Source organism: Dendropsophus ebraccatus, chromosome 6 (genome assembly GCF_027789765.1).
Source record: "Dendropsophus ebraccatus isolate aDenEbr1 chromosome 6, aDenEbr1.pat, whole genome shotgun sequence".
NCBI lineage: Eukaryota > Metazoa > Chordata > Amphibia > Anura > Hylidae > Dendropsophus > Dendropsophus ebraccatus.
Window position 1 is genome coordinate 52410160 of NC_091459.1, and position 12396 is coordinate 52422555.

The window sequence follows — 12396 nt, forward strand, 5'->3', positions numbered from 1 at the left end:
GTAAATTACTTTTATATAAAAAGCTGCTGTATGTCCTGCAGGAAGTAATGTATTCTTTCCAGTCTGATACAGTGCTGTCTGCTGCCATCCTTGTACATGTCAGGAACTAAAGAAAGAAAGGTTTATATGGGAATTTTCTACTGGTCTGGACAGTTCCTGGCATGGACAGAGGTGGCAGAAGAGAGCTCTGTGTCAGACTGGAAAGAATACACCACTTTCTGCAGGACATACAACAGCTGATAAGTACTTAAAAAAAAAACAACAACAACAGTAAATTACAAATATCTGGCACTCCAGCAAAATAAATTGCTGGAGTAACCCTTTAAGGCACCCCACATACCTTATACTAAAGGCCATTGGACATCAGAATAAGGTGTATTGGTCCTTCCGAGTTTCCATACACAGATGATAATGGTGGGGATAGAAGTTGGGTGTGATGGATTTTCACTGCCTGGTTTACCCCTCCTCATATGAGCTTTCATAGGAATCAAGGGCGCTTTATAAATCATTAATAATAATATTAAATGTGTGTGGGGAGAGCAGGAGAGCTAACTGTTGGTTGGTTGGTTAGTTGGTTGGTTGGCTGGCTGAATGATTGTTAGAGAAATAGTTATTGGAGATGTAAGCATCTTAAATTGATACTGCCACCCTTTTACTCTCGCTTCATTTCATTGGTGGACAGTGTCACCTAGGCAGGGCTTTGTGACAGTTGGGCCCCCTTCCCAGCCAGGAGTCGGGGCCCAACTGCTGTGAAGCCCCGCCTAGTAGACGCTGTCCACCGATAAAATGTGCAGCAAGAATAACATATAAGTTTTAGATAGGTATATATCAAATGTGCAGTATTTAAGTTTATGGATGGTGTGAAGGACCACACATAGAGTAAAGGGGTGACAGTATCACCTCAAGAGATTAATTAGTAATTCTAGAGCACATCTCACTCTTATTTAGTATATTCTCTGCACTCTCAATAAAAAGATCAGTGGTATCAGACAAAGCATCATAGGAAGAAAATTCACATCTAAGACATCTCTAGAGTCAACCAACACCCTTCTGTGCACTTATAAGGGGCAAGATCCCTAAAACAGCTGTTTCCAGATGGGTGACCCTTTGTTATGTAGGAAATTATGGTTAGGTTAGTATGAGAGAGTTTTCTTCCTTCCAGAGGACGACGCATTTCAACCCCTCTATTCTGTAACCCTTGCCTATTATATTAACAAAGCACAGAGAAGATGAGAATTTTGTAGACAAAACATTTACTTGTTCGACATCAATCAAGAAGTGATTTCAGCTCCATTGCCCACACTTTCTCATCTTATATGACATGATATGAGACACAGCATACTGATTTGAAATGCTGTAAACCTGCATGGGGAAAAAGTGGCTATAAGGTTTTTTTTAGCCAATTGAAAGCATATCTGTCATGGGAAAAAAAGAAATTAAGAAAGTAACAGGGGGCAAGCAGTTTTGCAACATAGTTTTCTGTTTAAGGGTGCGTTCACACCTACAGGATCTGCAGCAGATCTGCAGCAGATTTGATGCTGTGTTCAGTTATTTAAATGAAATCTGCTGCAGAAAATCAGCTGCAGATCCTGTAGGTGTGAACGCACCATAAAGCTACATTATACATATAGCCAAACTGTGCTACATGCTCCCCCATGCTGATATCTGGTCTTTTCTCTGTTCAAAGAAAGAGACCAAACACAGGAAGTCCCTTTGCACGCTTGTACAAGGAAAGACACCTGTACATCATGCTGGTTGTATATCAGCTGAGGGAAATTGTCTTAGGCTAATTATATTATTGATTGCGTTTATTGCGTTTACACGGAACGATTATTGTTTGAATTTTCGCGATAACGATCGCATTTGAGTGATAATCGGCTTGTTTAAACACAGCGAATGATCAAGGGACGAGCGAGAAATTGTTCCTTGTAATCTTTCAACATGTTCTCAAATCGTCGGTCGTTCGCTAAAAATTTGCAGATCGCTTATTGTAAACAGTCTTTCACAGATTCACCCTATGCGTGAGATGGGCTTAAGCGATCTTACAACAATCGCAATAACAATTTTTTAAATGATTTTTTACTTTGTCTAAACGCTGATCGTTATGAAAGCAAATTGTTGCTTTAAAATCGATAAACGATCAATTTGACGAATTATCGCTCCATGTAAACAGACCATTACTTTTGCTAATTATATTATCAGCTCTGCAGCTTACCAGGAAACAATGCTCTTTGTTATGTAACAATTCAGTCAGTATAATGTCACTGTGTGGCTACAGAGGTTTTGGTGCTCTGTGACAGGAGAGCTGGCCATACAATGCAAGCACCTCCAGGATTCTCTGCTACTGAATGTGGACGTGCAGCAGGTGTACAAATATGCAGTGAAGACTTATACCGTTCTGTGCACGCTCAGGAATGGCTGTCAATCAATACCAAGGTATGACTGTGAGTTTGCAAAGGACTGGGACTTCCTGTGTTTGGTCCCTTTTTTGAACAGAAAAAAGACCACAGTTTGACAGGAAGGAAGACACCTAGTGATCATATGCATAATGTTGATTTAAAGGGGTACTCCAGCAAAAACTTTTTCCCAGGGATTGAAACACATTACAAAGTTAAATGTAATATGCTTCAATCACCCATCTGCCCCCCTTCCCTATTTTTTCCACCCTCAACCTCCCCCTCCACCACCACCTGAAGTGAAGTAACCTTATTCTTACCTAATAACTGTTGACCTCATGCATTTCTGTGGCAGCCATTTTGTGACAATGACATAATCAACAGGGAGGTGGGTCTAAGCCCTGTTAGGCCAGCCCCCCTTTGTCAGATGACACAGGTTGCTAAGCTCTGATTGGCTGAGCAAGCTGTAAGCCATCTAACAGTTTTACAGAGTCAGTTAGACAGATCACAGACAAAGTTCATCATGAGAAAGCTCAAACCAGGAGGCAAAGAAAAAATGAAGACACAAACTGGATCTTTAGGGACCTGCAAACAGTGGTAAATTCAAACAGAGACAGACTCAGGAGGGATGGTAAATGTAAAAACTATGTTTATGATTGATTGATTGATTGATTGATTCTTTTTTTATCAGCGCCGGAGTACCCCTTTAAACATAGAAAAAAAAATATATATATTGCATAACTGCTTGCACTCACAACCCTTGTGGATTCAATTTTTTTGTTTGTTTCAAACATTGCCCCTTCAAAAGCTGCTATGAGGTCTATGTAGCTTTGGTGGAGCACTGTGAAAGAAAACATTTAATTGGGATGCCATTAGAGTGCTGTACTTTCCTTATAATTGTACAACAATAAACTATATATGGTTATGGACCCCAATGACAATATGCAGTTTATGAGTTAGGGACTCTATATTATAATAATCAAGGTATATTGGAGTTAGAGACCCTCCGTTACAATAAATAGCAGTAGATAGAAACCATACATTATAATAAAGTGTATGCAGAACTTACATACTCTTCATCACAATAAACTGTATATTTAGGAGTTGAGGCCTACACATGTCAAACAATCCAGAGCCATTCCAGAGCTATGTTAAGGTCATGAAAGTAAAAGTACTGTTCTTTATTCATTACATTAAATGTGTTTGTTTGTTTGGATTTATAACTAAGCTACCATAATCTTCAATGCCCCAGTAGATACAGTAGAATTCATTACAAAAGAATGGTAGTAACTTGCAGTAAAGTGTACCCGTTAGTTAATACAGCTTTTGACATGTCCTACAGATATATAGGTGTACAATCCTATCTTGTACAAGAAGCAATTATTGCATACCAAATTAAATCAAGCTTGATAAAGACCCAGCAGGGTCGAAACGTCGCTTTTACTCAGGGCCGTATTACCAGCTGCTGCTGCCCTAGGCACTACACCTGCAGACGCCCCATCTTCACTCACCAATTAGCATCATGATTTTCTAGTTTCTGAACATCATTTGATATCTGATCATTCTTAGGCCACGTTTCCACATTTACTGCACGTCACCACATGCAGCCGAAACCAGACCCTCATGCAGTAACCAATAGGTGTATGGCCGATAATCCTGGTAACAGCACATGACTACTAGGGAAGAAATGGGAGCCTGGTTTTACCCACATGCATTTCTCTACATGAAGAAACATTGTCTGAATCACATTTTTCATGGTTTTCAACTGCTTAAAACATAAACACCGCCACACCAGACCTGACCAATAGCAACATAGTGTGACTAGATAACACCGCTAAACCAGACCAGACCTGAATTAACCTACAAATATCCTGAAAATGCTGCTAGGGATCAAGGCAAGAAAACTACCTTCATCCTAAGCGCCCTGTGCGCTGTAGCGACATATTAGCATGTCAACCTGCTGATAGTTGCCCTTTAGTGTGCTCTTTTCCTGCTCATTTTTTTAAGCAATCGGTGTGTGTGTGTGTGTGTGATGGGGGGGGGGGGGGTGTTAAACAGTTGGATTCCTACTGATCAAAACTGGTAAATGTAAAGACATAACGTTCTGGCATATATGAATCTATCTTTCCTCCAACACCACTCATATAGCAAAGCATAGAATGGCACCATATAGACATACATGTCTCCAGTGTAATATATTTTTATGTATGGGCTCATGCACACTGAGCAAAAGAGGCGAATTTTTGAGCGGATTCCACACGAAATTACGCTTGAAAATCCGCCCGTTTAAATTGAGCAAAGCACTTTTCCATTGTTTTCACACAGCGGAATTTCCGTCTATAAATTTCCGCGGATCCGCTTTCCGCCCAAAGAAGTGATATGTTTCTTTTTTGGCCCTATTCACACAGAGAAAGAACGTCGGAATTCCACGGCGGAGCTCTCCATCATGAAATCCTGCAGTGCTCAATGTCCTGCTTTGAACAAATGAGAGGGCGCGCGTGCGTGCGCCGCTCTCCGCTTGAAGAAATGACATGTCACTTCTTTGAGCGGAGAGCGGCGGCAGCGGAGGAGCGTGTGCCCTCTCATTCACTCAAAGCAGCACACTGAGCACTGGGCCTTTGGCCCCGTTCACACTGAGCAAGAACGTCGGAATCCCACCGTGCTAAGTGTCTCATAGGGCGAGAAGGAGAGGGCGTGCGCACGTCCGCTTCCTCCCCTCTCCGCTCAAAGAAATGACATGTCATTTCTTTGAGTGGAAAGTGGCAGCAGCGGAGGAGCGAGCACCCCTTTCCTTCACTCAAAGTAGCACACTGAGCATGGCGGGAATTCTGACGTTCTTGCTCAGTGTGAACGGAGCCTTTGGGCGGATTCCGCTAGAGAAATCCTATAGAAGTCAATGGGGCTTGAATTCTGCTTGAAATTCTGCTTGAATTCCGCTTGCATTCCACATGAATTCCGCTCCGAATCAGCTCCTATTCTGCTCTTATTCTGTCAGAGCAGAATAGAAGAGGAATTTCAAGCAGAAATCTTTCCTCTTCGATTCCTCGTCTTTTGCTCAGTGTGCATGAGCCCTATGGCAAGATAGCTACACTGATTCTGTTGACACAAGTTTTTCAAAGGCTAATTTCTGGTTTATTTCTTTTGCCAGGATATTCAAACATTGTGCTTTTTTAAATGGCTATCTTTACATATATTCAGTATATATCACAGCTGATCAAAATCTGAAAATCTTGCAGAGGACCAATGCTTTGAAGGCATCTTTTACACGAAGCATCTGTTCAGTCATTCCTTAATCAGCTGTGTGTCGTTTAGATGCAGTTTTTGAAGTCATAACTAGTAAAAAAAAAAAAAAAAAAAACGGCTTCCCAGCTTTTTTATCAAAAATTGTGGATGTGTTCACACAGGTAGGATTTGACACAATGACTCAGGTGCAGATTCCAAGGAAAATGTGACTGGAATTTGAAGTCATATTTGTATAAAGTAGTATACACGTATACACGCTAGGTTCCCACCAGTTTTTGACCCTCCACAATTCCTTTTTTTCTTTTCCGCTTAGAAACAGAACCTAGCAGATCCATCAAATTCCTCATTAATTTCAATGGCTTTTTATTGTGCTCCGTTTGCATCAGTTGTGCTCGGTTTTCACCAAATCGGTCAGTGTTCCGTTTTTGGGTCCCTTATTAGATAAACGGATATAAAACAATATTCCATTGGTAGCTGAATCCCACATATGTATAATTTTCACACTTTTTTTTTTTAGATGACTGCTGACCACATAGAAGACATTGTAACCTCCCACCACAGTATTTCCATAAGGGAAACATGTAAAATAATAATTTTCACAATCCTATTTTTTTGCTCTTGTTGCATTCCCACAGGTGATAGTGTGTTAACACTAGGGTCCACTATAGATCAAGAAATAACCTAAATAATAAATTATGTGAAGGAAATGAACTGACATATGAAGTGGATACACAGTGTTCATGTGAACTACTTTCACAAACATACACACAATGGGTATTGTCATATTGCCATTTGCAGCAGTCTGTATTCTGCCAACTATCATTATGTGTAGGGTCACATTTAGTCGTTGCAGATAAATTCCAAAGCTACACATATTGGAAACATATTGTTAAAGCACTTGTTATACTAATATTTCTAATATACTGGAGAAATGGAACAAGATGTGCAAATAAGAGCTGGGTGGGAGGGATGTCCTGGTGATTCCAGTATCTCACACTCTAACACTTTTGCAGTCTGGATGATTATAAGTAAAAAAAAATAAATAAATAAAAAAAGTCCTCTATTTAAAAATACAAGAAAATACACGACAGTTGTCAACATAAATGAGGTATCAACGCAGAAAATATTGTTGTGAATGTAAAATAGGTAAAATCATACAGAGATCCATCATGCTCCAACTGTATGCTGGGTATAAGCAGGGGGACTTCCAGCATCTGTCTTCTCTGCTAAGGGTTCCCTCACTGCAGATCTACTTACACTTACATAAGAGCTAATGGGAATGTCTTGCAGAATACTCCCCTGCATTATGCAGCAGATCTGAGCATACCAGGTAATACAAGGACCAGTAGAGCCAGTAAAGGTCATCTGCCAACAGCATTACCCATTATCAGGCTTATATACACATCTTTGCAGCATTACAACTTTATCTGCCCATAAGCATCATGGGTGCATGTATTAAATATACAGCAACTGGACACATTTTCTGTCTTTTTGCAACTATAGGTAAAAAAAATATTCCATTTAAATCATAAAAGGTATAACTATTGTTATTGCTACAGTTCTTCATGTAATAAAACTATACATTTTGCAAAGCTCACATGTAAATAGAAAAATTATTTGTACTGGCGTTAGTTGCTAAACAAAAATTTTATATATATATATATATATATATATATATATATTGCATAAATTATTACAGATATTTGTATTCTGGACACAAGTCATGAGTGCTTTCTTATTCTGTTTACTTGTTGTTAATTGTTTCTCAGAAGAGAACTGTTCAGCCATTATTATCTCATAAATAAATACATATAAATAGATTAGTAAAATAAATAAACTCATGTTTATCTACCTTGTCATATTGCATCTCTCTATCTGATTGCTATCATGCTATCTACCATATAAATGTGTTTATATAGCCCTCTGTGTATGTCTTGGTATATATACAGTATGCATCTATATCTCATTGGACCTGGATGTGTATAGTACATTCTAATCCAAGGCAGTGATCCCCAACTTGTGGCTCTACAGATGTTGCACAACTACAACTCCTATTATACCCTGACAGCTTATGGATGGCTGTTGGGGCATGATGGGAATTGTAGTTTTCCAAGAGCCTTATGCTGCTGGACACTAGTCTTGAGGACCAGCTGAGGACAAGCTGTTATATTACCTTCTGTACAAACCAACATGGATCTGTACATGCACTTCTCCCATTACTCCCAAGTGATCTTTATTTGTTGCTTTTCTTTACTTATTTGTTGTTTTTCGTTTATAAGAATAACAAGTTATATCTACCCCCCCCCCCCCCATTAGCCGCATTGGAACACCTACTTGTTCTGGGATATACAGGAAAATGTGGTATAACACAGTTACAGGCAAATATAATAGGTGTCAGGTTCTGTTCCTTTAATCACAGCATAATAATGGCCAAGTGACACATCACTACATTGGTCTAGAAAGAATAAGAACAAGCGACCAATATAAGAAATAATATCATGAATATATACTAACATGTTAAAATCACTAAAAATAACATTGTTTATATTTAGTTTAGAGGTTATGTAGTTATATTAATAGACATTATAAATATATCACAGTTATATATGGACAGTATAAATATATCACAGTTATATATAGACATTATAAGCATATCACAGTTATATATAGACAGTAAAAATATATCACAGTTATATATAGACAGTAAAAATATATCACAGTTATATATAGACATATTTATAAGTATATCACAGTTATATATAGACATTATAAATATATCACAGTTATATCTAGACATTATAAGTATATCACAGTTATATAAAGACATTATTAATATATCACAGTTACAGTATATATAGAAGTTATTCTCAATTTATTCTCTTTTAAAGATATATAACACGTTCTTTTTTATTGTCCATTAATTTACAGATTTAGTAGAGAGTAATCGATTTCTTTAGAATTCTTATTATTTTTTCATCATCAGTGCCAGTGTTTCCTCTTCTCCCTCCTATATGAGAGGGCTGAATCCTCCGCAGACCCAGGGTCGGTTTGTTATTCTTGCTCTAGTCACCTAGTAATGAGGTTACACGACCTATGACCCCAGTCATCTAGGAGACACTAGGGGGATAGTTCACATTGCAGTTCAGCTAAGGACATCTTGTGTGGACATCATAGTGTATATGTTTGATACTAATCCTATGGATTATATGCAGCTAAGAAGTCAAATGACTTAATAAAAAAATAAATATATATATATAAAAAAGTTATAGAGGAATACAGCTATGTGTACATGATTTACACATATGAGATCAGATATCAGGTCATTCTAAACTATACCTTGTAATATATAATAAGCCTAATAATGCAGAAATTCCATGATCCTTGCAAGATAGTGATGAGCAGTGGGAGGAATCCGTGGGCTGGCAGGAGAAGAAGAGAAGAGCATGTTCTCCTCCTCCTCCTCCTCCTCCTCCTCCTCCCTGCCTCTCTCCGCCCTCCAGCCCATAAATAAATGACTACTGTCCTCACCAGATTCCATTGCTCTCCTCCTAAGACAAACACTGGGACAGGCGTGTCCCCTGCAGGCTGCTACCCAGACACATCCCCTTCTTATCCTGCATCCACTTACACCTGGACCATAGGAAGAAGAAGAAGAAGAAGTGGCAGCCATGTCTACTGGCTCTCTCAGTGATGTGGAGGACTTCCAGGAGGTGGAAATGTTGGGCTGTGATGCCATGAAACTGGATTCTAGCAAGGACTTTGGGATCTCAAATGACAGCAATGAGGAAAGTTCCACTTGTGACAATGGTTCTCCTAAAAAAGCCAGAGGAACTACAGGAAAGAGGAGGAAAACCCCACGCAAGAAAAGTCCTCTGAGTGGGGTTAATCACGAGGGGAAGCAGGTCCAGAGGAATGCAGCTAATGCCAGGGAGAGGGCCAGGATGAGGGTGCTCAGCAAGGCTTTCTCCAGGCTCAAGACCACCTTACCCTGGGTACCACCAGACACCAAACTTTCCAAGCTAGATACCCTCAGGCTGGCATCAAGTTACATAGCTCATCTGAGGCAGATCTTAGCCAATGACAAGTATGAAAATGGTTACATCCATCCTGTTAACCTGGTAAGTACTGGGAGTTTGTTCAATATAATATTCTTCTAATTTCTAACCTTCTTTATTGATATTTTTCTCTCTATTATTATTGTTGTTGTTTCAGTGATAGCTTTTCACATGACAGCTCTAAGGATTGCTACTGACTGTAGTTGTCATATGAATATTGACTATTACTGGTAAATCTGCTGACCTGTATCTTCTTCCCCTGCCAGAGACGTGAGGTTACCACCTACAGCTAGAAGAAACTTCTGTCTGCCCAGATTTTAGTCTTATCTCTCCTACTGTAGCTGTAAATAATGGAGCTGTGGGGATTCTTTAGGGTAGGAATGTTTTATCTCATGAACCCAGCTCCAAAGAATACATAGCCACAGAGGGTGGAAGCCTATTACTGGAGTGGGAGCTGCATGAGAGGGTGGAATGAAGGGTTAAAGGCAGAAACAAGCCAAATAGGGATAATAAAAGTCATGAGAATAGCAACTATAATTGTTGTCATCTTCATCAATGGTAATTATTGGTCATTTTAGTAAGGGTACATTCATTGCCATTAGTGGTGGTAGTAGTAATGATGATGATGATGATTATTATTATTATTATTATTGTTGTTGATAATAATACTTCTAATTCTACTACTGGGCGTATTGTTGTTGATATATTAGTTATCCTGCGTTATTGTTGTTGTTGTTGTTATTATTATAATTTTTTTAGTAGTAGTAGTAGTAGTAGTAGTAGTAGTAGTAGTAGTAGTAGAAAAAGTAATGAGTATCTATTATTATTATCATTATTATTATTATTATTATTATTATTATTATAGTATTATTAATATTATAGTATTTTATATTTATTACTACTACTATTGGTATTGTTGTTGTTGCTGTAGTTGGTGTATTGTAAGCTGCACTACTGTTGATTATTAGCAGTAGAAGTAGTAATGATTATCTGTTGTTGTTACTACTGCTGCTACTTCCTGTAGTACTGGTGATATTCCTGTAATTGGTATATTTGTCATCCAATTATTTATTATTATTATTATTATTATTATTATTATTATTATTATTATTATCGTTGTTGCTATTTTTATTATTAAAGAATTTGTAGTAACAGTAGTAATAATTGTTTTTTCCTGATGATGATAATAATGATGATTACTACTACTACTACTACTACTACAGCAGCTGTAGTTGGTATAATAGTACCATTACTTATGTATTTCTTTTTCTAAATCCCAGCCAAGTCAAAGGATTCAGTCCAGTCAGAAAAGCAGAAAAGGATAGACCGATAATTCCCAAGGTACTTTAGAATATATCTTGTGCAGCTAGGGGTTATAATCTTGGAAAAGAAAGTTTAGCCAGAAGGAAAAGAATATGTAGACTTCTTCATAAAGACAATCCTGCTGCAAATCTCACCTTGTCAGCCTACAGTTTCTAGGCTCATCTGCACTACTTTCAGCCCAGTTCTTACTAGTATTTAGGAGGATTTAGTATTACAGATGATATACTCTGTACTGATTTGGGGTGTTCTTTTTTTCTGACAGACTTGGCCCTTTATGGTGGCTGGAAAGCCTGAAAATGACCTTAAGGAGGTGGTGGGTACAAGTCGGCTGTGTGGCCCCACGGCATCCTGACCCTACTGATAGGCCCTGAGGATGGATGGACACCATGCACAAAGGGACATCTCATTTAACACGAATTTAAGGAGACCAAATGTACATAATCCTTTCATAAGAAAATACCCATTTATATTTAACTTGATGACCTTGTACATTTCTTGTTGTTGCCCTGAGCCTTGCTGGTCCGAGAGCTCTCAGAACATTATGGTTGTGTGTCATTTTGTACGATATGTTTATATATATATATGTAAGGAACCTTTAGAAGGGACTTTGGAAGACTTGCCTGGGGTTATCTTCAGTTTTATATAGATTTATATTACAAATTTATATATATATATATTTTTGTTGTTTTTTCGAAAAAGATAAGAAATGTCTGCAAATAAATTCTTTATATAAGAAACTCATGTTGTGATGATTTGAGTGATGTCAGATAGTAAGAAAGATAAATAAATAGTAAGATACATAAATGGATAAGAGATAGAAAGATAAATGATAGATAGATAGATAGAAGATAGATAGATAGAAAATAGGAGATAGATAATAGATAGATAGATAGATAGATAGATAGATAGATAGATAGATAGATAGATAGATAATAGATAGATAATACATAGAAAAATAGATAGATAAGAGATAGATAGATAGATAGGATATAGATAGATAGATAGATAGATAGATAGATAGATAGATAGATAGATAGATAGATAGGAAATAGAAGATAGATAATAGATAGATAGATAGATAGATAGATAGATAGATAGATAGATAGATAATAGATAGATAAAAGATAGAAAAATAGATAGATAAGAGATAGATAGGTAGATAGATAGACAGACAGATGGCAAGATAGATAAAAAGATGGATAAGAGATGATAGATAGATAGATAGATAGATAGATAGATAGATAGATAGATAGATAGATAGATCGATAGGAAATAGGCAATTTTTAGAGTTAGAATGATTCTCAATTATTATAAATAAATACTGAGAAGACCAGTAATATAAATAATAAAATACTATTATAGCTGAGAAATCATTCGCT

The 12396-nt window shown here is 37.6% G+C and overlaps 1 protein-coding gene across 1 annotated transcript; it reads left to right on the forward strand.

Moving 5' to 3' along the window:
* Positions 1-9186: 9186 nt before the first annotated feature.
* TCF21 (transcription factor 21) lies at positions 9187-11754 on the forward strand. Its single transcript, XM_069973722.1, has 2 exons — positions 9187-9757; positions 11280-11754. Exons 1-2 carry the CDS (start codon positions 9308-9310, stop codon positions 11367-11369), a joined length of 540 nt encoding a protein of 179 aa, XP_069829823.1. The 5' UTR covers positions 9187-9307; the 3' UTR covers positions 11370-11754.
* Positions 11755-12396: the final 642 nt, after the last annotated feature.